At 49.4% G+C, this 16,541-nt stretch overlaps 1 protein-coding gene across 1 annotated transcript; it reads left to right on the forward strand.

Moving 5' to 3' along the window:
- Positions 1 to 319: 319 nt before the first annotated feature.
- Catsper4 (cation channel sperm associated 4) lies at positions 320 to 16,216 on the forward strand. The gene is made up of 11 exons (XM_035438643.1): positions 320 to 385; positions 471 to 545; positions 920 to 1,063; positions 7,003 to 7,104; positions 9,883 to 9,980; positions 10,158 to 10,278; positions 10,483 to 10,616; positions 12,502 to 12,676; positions 14,807 to 15,018; positions 15,290 to 15,455; positions 15,936 to 16,216. The coding sequence occupies exons 1-11, from the start codon at positions 320 to 322 to the stop codon at positions 15,984 to 15,986; spliced, it is 1,344 nt and encodes a 447-aa protein (XP_035294534.1). The 3' UTR covers positions 15,987 to 16,216.
- The last annotated feature ends 325 nt before the right edge of the window (positions 16,217 to 16,541 follow it).

Genomic DNA, 16,541 nt, shown 5'->3' on the forward strand with positions numbered 1-16,541 from the left:
TCCCCTCCATCCAGCCTTACCTCTAGTACCTGGATCCAGAAAGGGGACCACTATTCACTGTATTCAGATGGCATGGGAACCCAGAGCTAGTCCCACAGGCCTCTAACCTCTGACCCCATCCTGAAGCTGGTGGCTGAATACCTGGTTCCCTTGTGAGGTATCAAGTGGAAGCTTTTTTTTTTTTTTTTTTTTTTAATCAAGTTGGAATGTCTTGGTGGAATGCAGAAGGCTGTGGCTAGCAGCTGCCTCTGTGATCTCACCACAAGGGGGACAGAGACTGCCTGCAAAGCTTCTTTGAAGAGAAGGGGACAGAGCCAAGATGTCTGAAAACCAAAACTGGTGGCATCAGCCAGAAATTGGCACTGCCCAACACTCGAACACAACGGTAGGGAGTGTCTGCCTGGCGCTGCCACCAAGCAGGGTTGGACAGGGGCAGTGACCACACTGAAGGCCTGCTCCTATCCCTGTAGAAAAACACCTATGAATTCATGGGCCGGCGTGAGGAGCAAGTGCTTATCAACCGCAGGGACATCACAGATAAGAAGGTAAGGAAAGGAAGAAGATGGGGACAGGCTTGGTGGTGACCCAGGTGACCTCCATCCCATAATTCCCTCCTGCAGCCCCTGCCCTTTAAATGTCCTCAGGGAGGAAGTGACCCCTCACAGGAACCCCTATAATGTGGTAGCTACTCACCAGCAGATACCCCCAAGACCCCAAAGGTCCCCACTCGTCACCCTCTTTTGATGACCATTTGTTGTGAATTCTTTACTGAAACCAACATTTCATGAACTCAGCAACACCACCCACAAGGGCAGACCCCCAGGGGTACTCCCATCGTCAGGGAATAGGGCGTCAATAGTCCAGGTAGAGGCTGCCTGTGGTGACGCCTGCCTGAAGGAAGGTTTCCATCCCCTCCCAGGATGCCTGGGACATTGAGGAGTTCATCACTACCATGTACGTCAAGCAGTTGCTTCGGCATCCCGCCTTCCAGATGCTATTGGCCTTGCTGCTGGTGACCAACGCCATTACCATTGCTCTCCGTACCAACTCTTACCTCGGTCAGGTGGGAAGCTGGCCTGAGCTCTACCCCCACTGGCTCTGACCTGGGATGAGGTGCTTCCTTCTCAGGCCCTTGGCTCCTTGTCTGTATATGACGGTAGGATTGGATATTCTTCAAAAGTCTGGTCACCAAATGGGCCTGGAGTAGCAAACCTTTATCCCAGTGCTAGGGAGGCAGAGGCAGCCGGATCTCTGTGAGTTAGAGGCCGGCCTGGTCTGTGTAGCAGGTTCCAGGCTAAGCAGGCTACCTAGTGGGATTATGTTCAAATAAGTAAATAAATAAAAAGTCTGTCTTTATTGACCTTCATGGGATCTGTAAGTTAAGAAAGACTCCTTGGGCTGGAGTGATGGCTTAGTGGCTAAGAGCAATGGCTGCTGCTCTTCCAGAGGACCCAAGTTGGTGACTTGAGTATGGATCTCCAGAACCCGAATAAGATCTGGATGTCATGGTTTGGCGTAGGTCTGTAATCTTAGCCTTCCTGTGTAGACAAGGGGGTGGGGACAGCAGAATTCCACCCTGCCCCCAAAGCTCTCAGGCCATTTTGCCTGGAGTCCTCACCATGATGGCAAACAAGAGAGACCCTGCCTCAAGGAGATGGAGAAAAACCACCCCCACCCAGCTAGACCAATACTCTATTTTTTACATAATAATCCCAGTTCTGCCTCCCTCCCCTCTTCCCACTCCCTCCACCCAGCCCTCACCTCACTCCTACCCGTCTGCTCCTCAGAGAGAGTAAGGCCTCTCATGTATCATCACATTGAGGCACAACTAGCCCCCCTCCCTCCCATCTAGGCTGAGCAAGGTATCTCTCCATAGGAAATGGGCTCCAAAAAGCCAGTTTATTCATTAGGGACAGCTCCTGGTCACTGCCAGTGACCCCACAAATGCCCAGGCCCCCCACTGTCACAGGCATTCAAGGGCCTAGTTCAGTCCTATGCAGGTTCCCCAGTTGTCAGTCCAGAGTCAGTGAGCTCCCACTAGTTAACTGTTTCTGTGGTTTTCCCATCATGGTCTTGACCCCTTTGCTCATATTATCACCCCTCCCTCTCTTTGACTAGACTCCAGGAGCTTGGTCCAGTGGGTAGCTGTGAATCTCTGCATCTGCTTCCATCACTTACTGGATGAAGGTTTCAGGAAATCATGTCTATTTCCCCTTCCTATAGGCCAATACTTTTTTTTTTTTTTTGAGTCAGGGTTTCTCTACAACTTTGGAGGCTGTCCTGGAACTACCTCTGTAGACCAGGCTGGCCTCAAACTCACAGAGATCCACCTGCCTCTGCCTCCCAAGTGCTGGGATTAAAGGCGTACCCCACCACTACCTAGACCAATACTATCATGGTCGTTCACTGATCTCCATAGACACACTGAAGCACATACACACACACCCAATACACACTCACAGAGATTTTTAAAAAGGAAAAAAGAAAGGAAAGTAAGTTTGAAGCCAGAGTAGGCTTTATGATACCTATGTAAGAAAGGAGGGGAGGGAGGGAGGGGGGAAGGAAGGGAGAGAGAGAGAGAGAGGGAGAGAGAGAGAGAAAGAGAGAGAGAGAGAGAGAGAGAGGGAAGAGGAGGAGGAGAAGGAGGAGGAGGAGGAGGAGAAGGAGGAGGAGGAGGAGGAGGAGGAGGAGATATAGACCAGGCTTGCCTCAAACTTGCCATATAGCCCAGGCTGCTCTCAAACTCATGGCAGTCCTGCCTTCACCTTGCAAGTGCTGAGATTACAGATGTACCACATTTGATAGATTTCTTGTTTTGTTTTAGGGTCTATTTGTTTGTTTGTTTATCTAGTTAGTTATTATGAGACAAGGTCTCAGTATGAGGCCCAGCTTGGTCTCAAACTTATGACCCTCCTGCCTTGAGCATCTAAGTGCCAGGATTACAGGTATATTCTACCATCACTGATGAAGTTTAATTTGCTTTTTCATTTGTTTGGTTTTTGTTTGTTTGTTTTTGACAGAGCTTCATTAGCCCCAAATGCCATCCAACTCACTATACATATAGTTGAGGGCAAGTTTAAGACCTAAGACCTTAAGACCTAAGTGCTTGAAATCCAGGTGTGAGTTACCACAGCTGGCAATTTTATTTCTTAAGAGGTGGTGTGTGCATGCCTGTGTGTGTGTGTGTGTGTGTGTGTGTGTGTGTGTGTATGTGTGTGTGTGTGTGTTGTTTAAATGTGATGATGGATGAGTTCAGAAAGGTGATCAGTGGCCAGGTCACTTATGGTCTTTATGTCAAGGGAGATCATTTGTACCCTACACCATTGGAAAGGCAGGAAAGGATTTAAACAGCACGGAAGTGAAATGACCATGTGTATTTTAGAAAACGCACTGGATAGGGGCTGGGGAGATAGCTCAGTGGTTAAGAGCACTTGCTAGTCTTGCAGAAGACAGGGGTTTGATTTCCAGAATTAGGCAGCTTACAATTGCCAGTAACACAAGTTCCAGGAATCTGGCACCCTCTTTTGGCCTCCAAGGCATCTACAGCATCTACATGTGTGTAGCATACATACAGACATGCATGTTTTTAAAAGAAAAGAAAAGGATCTTTAAAAAAAATGTGCATTGGTGTTTTGCCTGCATGTCTGTCTGTGTGAGGGTGTCAGATCCCCTGGAACTGGAGTTACAGACAGTTGTGAGCTGCCATGTGGTTGCTGGGGATTGAACCCAGGTCCTCTGGGGAAAGCAGCCAGTGCTCTTAACTGCTGAGCCATCTTTGCAGCCCCAAGAAAAGAATTGTATAAAAGGCACAGGGCTTCCAGGGTGGACCATGCAATGAAGAGGGACAAGAATGACAGAAGATGGGCCAAAATGGGTCAAAGATGTCCAGGTGAAAGGTACTGTGCTCTGGACCAGGGTAATGGAAGTAGGTGAGAAGATTCACTGAGTCCCCCCCATGGGCTCTTCTACTTCCTCTTCATGGTACTTGCATTGAGCCCAGGACCTTGCACATGCTAGGCTTGTGTTATGCCACTAGCCTATGTCCCCAGTCTCACAGGCTTTTCTGATGATTTACATTGCTCATTAATATTTAGTGAGTCTTTAGTGTGTGCCACCTATGTTACCACATATCATCATTTTATGCATGGAGACAGACTGCAGGAAGTTGAGTTTGTGACATGAGCAACAGTTTGGTGGGAGCTGGTAATATGTATTGGGACATGGGGACATAGGAGAAAAAGGTTTAGAGAATGCAGGGTCAGTACAAGATATTTTAGATACTATGAAGTGTCCATATGGGGACAGCTCAAGAGGAGTTGATAGATCTAAAAGACTTCAGGTGCCAGCCAGGCAGTGGTGGTGCACGCCTTTAATCCCAGCACTCAGGAGGCAGAGGCAGGCGGATCTCTGTGAGTTCAAGACCACCCTGGTCTACAGAGTAAGTTCTAGGACATCCAGGGCTACACAGTGAAATCCAATCTTGAAAAACAAAACAAACAAAAGACTGCTGGTGCACAGGGCTGGAGATGGACACTTCAAAGCTGAGTGGAGACGGCATACAGAGTGTGAGTGAAGGCAGAAGAGGGCCAAGACAGGTTCCCAATAAAGGGTGGGAATGGAGGAGGAGAGGGGAAGGTGACCGGAGAAGGTGTGATCGGTGGCAAATAGGGAGCTCAGGAGAGGACAAAGAAGCAAACAGTCGGTCACAGAGAGAAGTGGGCCTGATCAAGACTCAGAGTTAGTGCATCTGGTCTCCCCCAGAGCCAGGTGGACAGAGGCAGCAACTCACCTACGGAGCTTGCACAGTGAGGACAGTGGAGGGCCATGCACAAGTCATTGTTGGGTTATGAATGCAGATGCCCAGCATTCTCCTTCTCATTTCAGATAGAGCTGGGGAGGCAAGAAGAGAGATGAGAGGGAGGGAACAGAGGAGCAGCATTACAGTTTTTTTTCTTTCAGTGTGTGTGTGTGCGCGCGTGCGTGCGCGCGCGCGTGCGTGCGTGCGTGCGTGCGTGCGTGCGTGCGTGCGTGCGTGTGTGTGTGTGTGTGTGTGTGTGTGTACCATTGCAAGAATGTGGAGGTCGAAGGACAACTTGCACAAGTCAGCTCTGTCCTTCTACTGTGGGATCCAACTAAAGTTGTCAGGCTTGTGGCAAGTACCTCCACCCAGTGAGCCATCCTGCCAGTCCCCGAGGACCATCATGCAAAGTGTGGAAACAGTTCTTCCTATGGCTCTCAGTGCATAGCTGGAGCTGGGGCTGAGAATGTAGTTAATTCAGTTGGTAAATCAGAAACTCAAGGTCATCCTTGGCTACATAGTTTTTTGGGTTTTTTTGTTTGTTTGTTTGGTTTTTGAGACAGGGTTTCTCTGTAGTTTGGGAGCCTGTCCTGGAACTCGCTCTGTAGACCAGGCTGGCCTCAAACTCACAGAGATCCGCCTGCCTCTGCCTCCCAAGTGCTGGGATTAAAGGCTTGTACCACCAATGCCTGGCGGCTACATAGTTTAGAGGCCAGCCTGGGCTACGTGAGATTATCTCACAAAATAGAACAGGAAAAATAAAATAAAGCCTGAAACCCTAGTGTGGAAGTTTGTGAGTTTGCAGAGCAAACCCTAGAAGCCTGTAGGTGGGGCAGTAGTGAGTGTGGATAGCAGGAGGCCCACATGAGAGACAGGGACTCTGTTGGCTGCTGTTGCATAGAGGGGAGGCAACGAACCTGGTTTGCTGGGAGGACTCCATGGACTGGGGGTTATGAGGAGTGCGTCACAGCTATAAGGAACTGAGAGAGCAAGACTGAGGTTGGGCAGGAATGAATTTGGTTTTGGACAGACCCTAGATATCCATCGACTGATTCATGCACCCAGGGTACATTTCCTGGACCTGCAGAGTGGGGACACCACTAACCTGACCCAGAGAACTTGGGATGCTGCAGCCACCTGGGTAGTTGGGACCAGACTAGCAGAGAGGTTCCCTAGAGTCTGGCATCTTGCAGGTCCTGGGGGAGAGGGGCATGCTTTTTTCCCCCAGTCCCAGAGTCTTTTTAGTCCTTCCTCCATCCCTCTTTTTCAAACAGCCTACTCTAGAGGCTGGGGTAAAGGCCAACCATGTGCACCTGGGCTTCTAATACCCCATCTGAGAGATGTGACAGAAAAGGAAACTACAGGGGCTGGAGAGATGGCTCAGAGGTTAAGAGCACTGGCTGCTCTTCCAGAGGTCCTGAGTTCAATTCCCAGCATCTACATGGTGGTTCACAACCATCCCTAATGAGATCTGGAGCCCTCTTCTGACCTGCAGGGATACATGCAGGTAGAGCACTGTATACATAATAAATAAATCTTTTTTAAAAAAAAGTTCCTAATTGTGCAATCAGCTGACAAAAAAGAAAAAGAAAAAGAGAAGGAAAAGGAAACTACGTTTCAAGCCAGTGTTGGAAGTCACATGACAGTACATGGCCTGGCATATGTGCAGAAAGTGTCCCCTAAAGGAAGAAAGTATCCCCTAAAGGAACCTATAGAGATGCTAAGGAGTATGAGTAGCCAGGGTACCCCCACACCCCCCACTAGCCCCCACACCCCTGTCCAGCCCCACACCCCCTCTCCAGCCCCCACACCCCTCTCCAGCCCCACACCCTCTCCAGCCCCACACCCCCTCTCCAGCCCCCACACCCCTCTCCAGCCCCCACACCCGCCCCCACACCCCCTCTCCAGCCCCCCACACCCCCTCTCCCCCCACACCCCCTCTACAGCCCCACACCCCCTCTATTCCCTCTCCAGCCCCCAATCCCCTCTCCCCCCTCCCTCTCCAGCCCCAATCCCCTCTCAGCCCGCCCCCACATTCCCTCTCCAGCCCCCCAATCCCCTCTCCAGCCCCCCAATCCCCTCTCCAGCCCCCCAATCCCCTCTCCAGCCCCCCAATCCCCTCTCCAGCCCCCCACCCTCTCTCCAGCCTGGCACAGATCCTGTTCACTGAAGCCTCTGCCCCTCCTTTTCTGTCTTCCACATAGAAACACTATGAGCTCTTCTCCATCATAGATGACATTGTGCTGACCATCCTTATATGTGAGGTTCTCCTCGGCTGGATCAATGGCTTCTGGATTTTTTGGAAGGTAAGGTCCTGGGAATTGTTGTCGTTACCTTCACTTCATCCCTCCTTGATGTTTGCAGTCTTTGTCCTGAAAAATATTTGTATGGAGCAAGAGTGTAGCGGTGCAAGGGAGGGGGAGATTTCAGAGACGGCTGTGATAGGGCAGAATACCAGTTGTTCAGGAAGTGACCCCTCCATGGCTTTGAAACCCTGCTCTTGTCCTCATAGCTCGCTTTACTCACACAAACCCTGGTTTCTGTATCTCAGAAATAGAATTAAGGAATTGAGAGTATCGATCTTAATTTACATGATTCTAGATCATGACTTCATAAACTTTTTCTGTAATGCAGTAAGTTTCTTTGTTTTATTTGAGACAGGATTTCCCTGTCTAGCCCTGGCTGTCCTGGAACTCTCACTGTAGATCAGGCTGGCCTTGAACTCACAGAGATCCGCCTGCCTCTGCCTCCCAAGTGTAGGGATTAAAGGCATGCGCCATCACCGCCTGGCTCAGTTATTTGTATTTTAAGTTTTATAGGCTCTAGTGTCCATTGCAACAACTCACCTCGATCAGGAAGCCCAAAGCCTGACCAGAGTGCAGATGGACAGGAGCGGCTGTACTCCATCCACCATAGCTTTCCCCCAGGATGAGGGTTTGTTAGTTTGTTTTAGGGTCTTGCTATGTTGTCCAGGCTAACCCCAAACTCCTGAGCTCTAGCTATCCTCCTGCCTCAGCCTCCCAGTGAAAAGCTCTAGTTCAGTAAGACTTCACTTGCACCACACACAGTAATGCATACTTACAATTCCAGTAGTCTGGAGGCTGAGGCAGAAGGATCAGGATTTCAAGGCCTATCTGGGCTAGGTAGTGGGACACACTGTACCAGAAGACAAACAAAACACTTCACATATCACGTGCGGACACTGAAATTTGAGTTTTGTATACTTTCCACATTTCCCTCCTAATTTTCCCTCCTCCCTTGCTTTAAAAATCACACATTGACTCCTCAGGGTGTCTTCTCTTCAGGAAGTTTCTCCCAGGCTAGGCTTTTGCTGCTCTGGGTCTCCTTCCCAGGTTCTAGAAACTCCTCTGGCAGAGTTCTCTATCCACCTTCCTCAAAAAGAGTCTATGAGCCCAGCATGACAAAACGTTGTCTACTCAGAAAATGGGTTAAGATATGGCATACAGAAGGAGCTTAATACTTAATGGATAAGTAGACTGGCAGCCTGACTGGGCTTTTTGTTTTGACTCCTAGTGCTGAGAACCAAACCAGGGGTCTTACACTTATCAGGTACCTCAGTTGCTGCCCCAGTGCCCTGAGGAGACACCATGACCAAGGCAGATTGTATAAAGAAAGCATTTCTTGGGGGCTAGTTTACAGTTTCAGAAGCTTCGTCCATGATCATTATGGCAGGAAGCATGATGGCAGGCAGGCAGGTGTGGTGTTAGAGCTGTAGCTGAGAGCTTTACATCCTGATCCAAGGGCAGCAGGCAGAGAAAGGAGACACTGGTGACACACCTTTCAACAAGGCCATAGCTACTCCAGGAAGGCTACACCTCCTAGTCCTTCCCCACAGTTCCACTCCCCAGTGACCAAGCATTCAAATATATGAGCCTGTGTGGGCCATTCTCATTCAGACTGCCGCACTAGGGTTATTGACTCACCCACTAAGTTTCTCCCTGACCCTCTTTTTACTTTGAGACAAGGCCCCACTAAGTTTCCCAGGATAGCCCTGAGCTTACACTGTAACCCAGAGAAGCTTTGAACTTGTGACACCCTCAGCCTATACCTTCATCTCCAGAGTGCCTGGAATTACAGGACTTGATTCCACAGAGAGGTAAACTTACTGTCTCCCTGTGTGTGGGGGGTATGTGGCACAGACTCTTAAGAGGTGAGCAAGACTTGAGTTTATTGTGACGTTTCTCAAATTTAAGAGCATCTTCCATTAAAATGTAGTTTTCTTTTTGAACATTTACTTCAGTCACACATTGATCAAAACTCTATAGAAAGCCATGCCGAGTCCTGGATCCGATTCAATCTCTCACCCTGTTGCCTTCACTCACCTCTTAGGTAATCTTCTTATAGCCGGTTTATCTTCCCAGCTGTTGTTTTATAATCCTAGGTGCACAGGCATGGTTTTTTTAGTGCTCTCTTTTCTACAGTAGCCTACCTTAAACAATGATTTGCATTTACTTGGTACTTATGGGATCCTGGTAATCTTTCTGTATTAGTACATGGTGAGTATACAATAGCTTATTCTATCAGTCTCATTGCTGGGCACATTAGTTTTCAACTTCTTTTGCATTTATATATTCATATTTATTTTGGGGACAGGGTATCTCTGTGTAACTCTAGCTGGCCTAGAACTCCCTCTGTAGACCAACCGGAAACTCACAGAGATCTAATTGCCTCTGCCTCCAGAGTGCCGTGATTGAAGACATGTACCACCAGGCCTATCTACTTTGATTTTATTAATTATAGTGTATGTCACACTTCACACTAAGGCAGAAGCAGGCAGGAGTTTTCAAGTCACCTAACTATACAAATCAAGTCATTGGCTAAGGGGCTAGCCTTGTATATGTTTGTGTGTGGGGGTCTTCACTGTGAGTCACTGAGAATGGTTGTTTTCATAGGCATAGGACTGTGATTGGGTGTGTTTGTGGCATGTTGGGGGTGACAGCCAGGAGATAGTAACTGGCTAGCTTTGTTCTTAGAGGAACACTGAGTCTCCTATTGTGGTAGGGCAGACAGGATGCTCCTATGGGCTAGACTTAACTGCCTCTTTTGGGGTGCTCCCCATTCAGGATGGCTGGAATATTCTCAACTTCTTAATTGTCTTTATGTTGTTCCTGGGGTTATTCATAAAACAACTTGATGTAGTTGCTGTCACCTACCCTCTCAGGTGAGTTGAGAGCTCTGAAGGTAAGAGGGGTATCTGTCTGGACCCCAGGAGTGAGAAGGAAAGTCCTTACCAACTGGGGCTCAGCTCTGCCTCTTTGGTAAGCTGGTGGGAGGAAGGCAACAAGGAGGAAGTGGTCTGGGAAGGGTCAAGGGGCACCCCTGAAAGGCTCTTCCACAGGGCTCTTCGGCTGGTACATGTGTGCATGGCAGTGGAGCCCCTAGCCAATATCATTCGGGTCATCCTGCAGTCGGTACCTGACCTGGCCAATGTTGTGGCCCTCATCCTCTTCTTCATGCTGGTCAGTATCTCCCAGGCCCCAGCCTGTCTCCTTCCCTGAATGGAACCTGTAGGGCAGAAGGTGGGGATGGACGCCCAGAGAAGCAAGGGGCTTGGGTCTGAATCCTTGTGGGTCCCTGGAAGCATTTATTTGCATTAATCTGCATGTCTTGTCAAGTTCCAAGGCCACTGGGTGAGGTTAGGTGGGTTTTGGTGTCTTTGACAGGTATTCTCTGTGTTTGGGGTCACACTCTTTGGTGCATTTGTGCCCAAGCATTTCCAGAACATGGGGGTTGCCCTGTATACCCTCTTCATCTGCATCACCCAGGATGGATGGCTGGACATCTACAGTGACTTCCAGTGAGTGTGGGTAGGGCTCTTGGGCTTCATCCCCTTCTGGCTAGGGAAGGGCTGGAGTTCTAGCAGATGAGGCAAACTATGAGAGGGGGCTCCTAGGACTTGGATGAAGCTGGCCTCACAGGAAGTGAATACCCAAGGAACTCATGGAGCAGGATCTTCGGCTTTGTGGTACTTGAACCTTGCTGCCATAGAAGCTTCACACATTCACAGGGCCACCTAACTCTGTTCATGGAGACATGCTGCATAGCTGTGTGGCTCAGCCTTGGGCCCAGGGAGCAGGTAGGTGTTTGTGCCTGAGGTTACTAGGCCGCCTCCAGCTTGCACCAAGCACAAAAAAACACCTAGAGTCCTAGGAAGTTTGGGTTCCCATCCACTCATTCTCAGACCTGTTCCCCAAAGTCATTTTCATGTTCTATTCTTTGCTTCTTGTCTGTCAAGTTCAAGTCCAATTTCATCCCATCCCAGTCCCCTTTGTGAAGTAGAAGCCAAATAGGCAAAGGGCTTCTTCAGTCACAGGCAGTGGAAATCCAGCATTCAGGAAGCAGAGGCAGGTGAATTAGGAGTTCACGTTAATTTTAGCTAACCTGGGCTGTAATAAGACCCTGTTTCAGGGCTGGAGAGATGGCTCAACAGTTAAGAGCACTGGCTGTTCTTCCAGAGGGCCTGAGTTCAATTCCCAGCACCCACATGGTGGCTCACAACCACTTGTATCTGGTGCCCTCTTCTGGCCTGCAGGCATACATGCACTGTATACAAAATAAATCCTGTTTCAAAGAAAAAAAAAAAGTGGGGGAGTGGTAGGAAGAAAGGCACTTGGGGATGGAACTTAGTTGGTAGAGTGTTTGCCTAGCCTAGGTTCAATCCCCAGAATCACACCTATACTGCACAGTCTGAGGCCAGCCTGGACTACCTGAGAACCAGTTAAAAAAAAAAAAAAAGCTGGCATGATGGCACAAGCCTTTAATCACAGCATGTAGGAGTCAGAGGCAGGTGGCTCTCTGTGGGTCAGAGGCCAGCCTGGTCTATGTGGACTGCAGAGTGAAGCTGCACTAGGCTTTTGAGCGCTTTCCCCTACACTGGCCCTGTGACATTCAACAAACGATTCCACTGTTGGCCTCAAACTTGAAGTGATCTTCCTGTCTTAGTCTCCTAAGTCCTGAGACTACAGATGCCAGCCAGCCATCAAGACCGGCTTATTTATTGATTTGCTGATGCATTGTGTAGTTCTGGGCTGCAGCATGCTAAAGCAGGTCTTCTACTACTGAGCTATAGCTCCAACGTCTAGCTTTTAAAAGTTGGAGGGGCTTGATTTGTCTGTTCTATTTTTGTTTTTAAGCGGAGTCTAGGATAGGCCAGGATAGCCTTGAACTCCTTCCATTTCCCAAACGCTAGGATTGAAGTCATGCACCACCACTCCCAGTTTATGCTGTGCTGGGGCCTTTGTGCATGCTAGGCAAACACTGTTTTTTGGTTTTGTTTTTTGTTTTTTTGAGACAGGAACTCAGGTGGCCCAGGCTACCTCTGCTTTCCGAGTGCTGGAATTCTGATGTTCAGTTAGACTATAGTGCAATATTGCCTACCTCATAGAGGACCGTGGGGGTCAGTCTAGTAAATGTACAGAGCTCTTCTAGAATGCAGCTCAGTGCAGAGTGCTTCTACTTACCATATATGGAAGAATAGCTTGCACTTGCTAGTGAGACATACAAATCCCCTGGTAGGACTGGTTTGAGAGTTAACCTCACTGTCTGGCTGTACAGCAGGTCTCAGTAAAGAGCTGTTTCTGCGGCCAGCAGGAGTGGGAAATATAATTCCCTTGTTTTAAAGATGAGGAAACTGAGGCTTAGAGGGCCAGGGAAGTGACGGAGCTCCTGACTGCCGCCCCCAGGATGGAGAACAGAGAGATCGCCATGGAGGTTGGAGGCGCCATCTACTTTGCCACCTTTATCACCATCGGTGCTTTCATCGGCCTCAACTTGTTTGTTGTTGTTGTGACCACAAATCTGGAACAAATGATGAAGATAGGAGAGCAGGGACAACAGCGACAGATAACTTTTACAGAGGTGCATGGGATGGGGGAGGACAGGAGGGAGGAGAGTGTGTGCACGAATGGCGTGTGTGAGTGTGTGTGTGTGTGTGTGTAAGTGTGAGTGTGTGTGTGAGTGTGTGTGTGAGTGTGAGTGTGTGAGTGTGTGAGTGTGTGTGTGAGTGTGTGTGTGAGTGTGAGTGTGTGTGTGAGTGTGTGTGCACGAATGGCATGTGTGAGTGTGTGTGTGAGTGTGTGTGTGAGAGTGTGTGTGAGTGTGTGTGTGAGTGTGTGTGTGTGTGAGTGTGTGTGTGTGAGTGTGTGAGTGTGTGTGTGTCTGTGTGAGTGTGTGTGTGTCTGTGTGAGTGTGTGTGAGTGTGTGTGAGTGTGTGTGAGTGTGTGTGAGTGTGTGTGAGTGTGTGTGCGCACACGAATGGCATGTGTGTGAGTGTGTGTGTGAGTGTGTGTGAGTGTGTGTGTGTGAGTGTGTGTGAGTGTGTGTGTGTGAGTGTGTGTGCACGAATGGCATGTGTGTGTGAGTGTGTGTGAGTGTGTGTGTGTGAGTGTGTGTGTGAGAGTGTGTGTGTGTGTGTGCACAAATGGCGCGCGCGTGTGTGTGTGTGTGCACGAATGGCGCGCACGCGTGTGTGTGTGTGTGCACGAATGGCGCGCACGCGTGTGTGTGTGTGTGTGTGTGAGTGTGTGTGCACGAATGGCATGTGTGTGTGAGTGTGTGTGAGTGTGTGTGTGTGTGAGTGTGAGTGTGTGAGTGTGTGTGTGAGTGTGTGTGTGTGCACGAATGGCGCGTGCGCGTGTGTGTGTGTGTGTGTGAGTGTGTGCACGAATGGCATGTGTGAGTGTGTGTGTGTGTGAGTGTGTGTGTGTGAGAGTGTGTGTGAGTGTGTGTGTGTGTGTGAGAGTGAGTGTGTGTATGTGTGAGTGTGTGTGTGTCTGTGTGTGTCTGTGTGAGTGTGTGTGTGTCTGTGTGAGTGTGTGTGTGAGAGTGTGTGTGAGTGTGTGTGTGAGTGTGTGTGAGTGTGTGTGAGTGTGAGTGTGTGAGTGTGTGTGTGTGCATGAATGGCATGTGTGTGTGTGTGCGTGCGTGCGTGTGTCTGTGTGTGCGTGTGTGCGTGTGTGTTTGCATACTCAAATGCATGGAGAATCCAAAACCTGAAGGCAAGACCTCCACATCTGTAATGTGCACTTAGTGACTGAGGCTCCTGGTGGCTGGGTCTGGCTTCCTAGATGCACCATGATAATTCAAAGTGAAGCAACAGGGTGGCATTAGGACATTTACCCAACGCATTCTGAAGTTCTCCCCTATGGTGGGGATGATAACAATGCTCGCTTACCAGGATCCTCATGAGAATCATACAGGATCTGATGAGTGCTTGTAAGTAAGAGCTCAACAAATGAACTGCAGAGCTGGCTCGGTGGTTAAGAGCACTGACTGCTCTTGCAGAGGACTTGGGTTCAGGTTCCAGCATCCACAGGACCACTCAACAACTGTTTGTAACTCCAGTTCCAGGGGATCCATAGCCACCTTCTGGTCTCCACAGGCATGCATGTAAATGGTGTCCTTACATACATGTGGGCAAAACATTCATACTCATAAAAATAAATATTGGCTGGGTGTGGTGGTATACGCCTTTAATCCCCGCAGAGGCAGGTGGATCTCTTAGACGTCAGCTTGGTCTTTAGAGTGAGTTCAAGCCAAGGTACATAGAAACCCTGTCTTGAAAGTCAAAACAAAACAAAACAAAACAAAAAGAAAGAAAGAAAAGGGAAAAATAAAGAACTTTATAAATGCTAGCTACCCAGTATTTACTTGGTAGAACTTGTAAAAGGTGGAGAGAGAAGTGAAATACTTTGGAAAAGTCAGAGGGCCAGACCATCATCACTTCAGAGTAGGTAGGGTTTTAATGGCTTGCTGGGGTGACAATTTCCAAAGAGATTTGAAAGGGGCTTGAAACTGAGTTATCTCAGCCAGATAGGGAACTGTGGTGGGGTGCTTGCCTAGTTGGCTGGAGACCCTCGGTTCCATGCACAGATAAAATAACATAAAAATGTTATAATACCAAATAAGGTTAAAAAATCCTAAGAAATTCATTTTTCCCCAGAGTCACCTGGCCCTGAGCTGTCTGTCCTTCTCATTCTCTGTCCCCAGATAGGCGCAGACGAAGATGACTTTGTTGATGACCTGCCTCTGGTGCATTGTACAGAAGCCCGAAAGGAGACATCTGGTCACCCTCAGGAACCTCTGGTTGGGGGTCCCCTGTGCAACCTCACAGAAAAGACTTGCGATAATTTCTGCCTGGTGCTGGAGGCAATACAGGAGAACCTGAGGGAGTACAAACAGATCCGAGAGGAGCTGGACAAGTATGGGAGGGTGCTGGGGAGGCAGAGCTGGGCCTAGCCTCAAGCCCATCGTCTAAGTAACTTGCCCAGAGTTCAAGCTTCCCAGTTCAGGAGCTGCTGTCCTCCTGACCTTTGGTCATGCCTTTCTCCTAGGAGGGCCCTGCATGGCCTGGGTCTCCCTTAGGGATGCTTCTGAAGCAGTGAGGGAGGGAGGAGGGGGAAGAAGAGGATGCACACCAGGCAAGAGACCGAAGAGCTTTGCCTAGGGACAGCAATGTCTCTTCTACCCCAGGATTGTGGAGGAGGTGCGCTCCATCCGTTACAATCAGGAGCAAGAAAAGGAGCTGTTGCTTAGGCACGCCTCCAAAAGCCTGTCCTCCCAGACTGATTCCTCCTTAGACATTCGAGAGGTGGCTACCCAGCAAGACTTGATCTCTGCACTGGTCAGCAGGGAAAAGGTGCGCATTTCCCTTCCCTACCTAATCAACCCCCCCTTCCTCCCACCCCACCCCAACCTCCGGTACACACACACACACACACACACACACACACACACCAATACCCTGACAGACACCACAGCCAAGATTCCCTTCCTCTTCCTGTGGATCTCCAAAATTCCCACTCATCTCAGCTGGCTCCACCCACTTTGGTCAAGTGTCATCATTTACTTCTCAGAGAGGTCCCACTTCCTCCCATCAGGCTCTGCCCTAAGATCCTCCTCCCCCCTCCCCCAGCACCTACAGACCTATCGCACTCATGCCTGCACGCCTCTTATCTCATGAAACTGGAGGTGAATGGAGTCTTGAGCTCCCCAGTTCAGAGTGGGTTCTAGGCATGCTAGAGTTACCCAGACGGGGCAGCTGTTGAGGCAGGAGGAGGAAGAGGCAGTCTGTCCTGTCAAGGTAAGTAGGATGACAAAAAGACCTCTTGGTTTGCAGGTTCATGATTCTAGCACAAATATGCTTAGCAAACACAAGTTCAGCTTCTGAGAAGGCAGAATGGGAGCCAAGGGGCCTGCATACACACGGGGCCAGCTGCTGCTTACGCCTGCATCCCTGATCGGAGCCCACCCTTCTCCCTTACACCTGGGTGGCAGAGGCCATGGGGCTCGAAGGTGGCAGCACCTTCATGGCTTATGCCCATGAGCCTGAGGTCCAGATGAGTCGGGATGAAGGATTCTGGATGAGCACAGAAAGGGGTGGCCAGGCTTTGGCATAACGATGAGTATCCCTGACCTATGCTCCAGCTGGAGCTGGATGAGGCCTGGATGGGCCCAAGCACTGAAAAGAGCCAGGACAGTAAGGCTGTGTGCACTGAAAATAAAAATCCATGTTATAATCAATGTGTCTGACTGGTTAGTCTCAACCCATTTCCCACCCTTCCCTTTGGTCTGCTAGGGAAGATAAGTCATGCTTCCTAAAAGACTGTTTGTATGGGGCATGGTAGCTCACACATTGCTTTCAACACTGGGGAAGTAGAGGCAGGAAGATCAAGAATTCAAGGTCACCCTCAGCTATGCTAGTTGGACAGCCTGAGCTACATGG

Source organism: Cricetulus griseus, chromosome 2 (genome assembly GCF_003668045.3).
Source record: "Cricetulus griseus strain 17A/GY chromosome 2, alternate assembly CriGri-PICRH-1.0, whole genome shotgun sequence".
NCBI classification, from domain to species: domain Eukaryota; kingdom Metazoa; phylum Chordata; class Mammalia; order Rodentia; family Cricetidae; genus Cricetulus; species Cricetulus griseus.

What these genes read in the sequence shown, in the direction of transcription:
- Catsper4 (XM_035438643.1), top strand. Translation starts at nt 320, where the DNA reads ATGTCTGAAAACCAAAACTGGTGGCATCAGCCAGAAATTGGCACTGCC. An exon ending in CCCAACACTCGAACACAACG is followed by an intron (nt 386 to 470) that starts GTAGGGAGTGTC and finishes CTATCCCTGTAG; the next exon opens with AAAAACACCTATGAATTCAT. An exon ending in ATCCGAGAGGAGCTGGACAA is followed by an intron (nt 15,019 to 15,289) that starts GTATGGGAGGGT and finishes CTTCTACCCCAG; the next exon opens with GATTGTGGAGGAGGTGCGCT.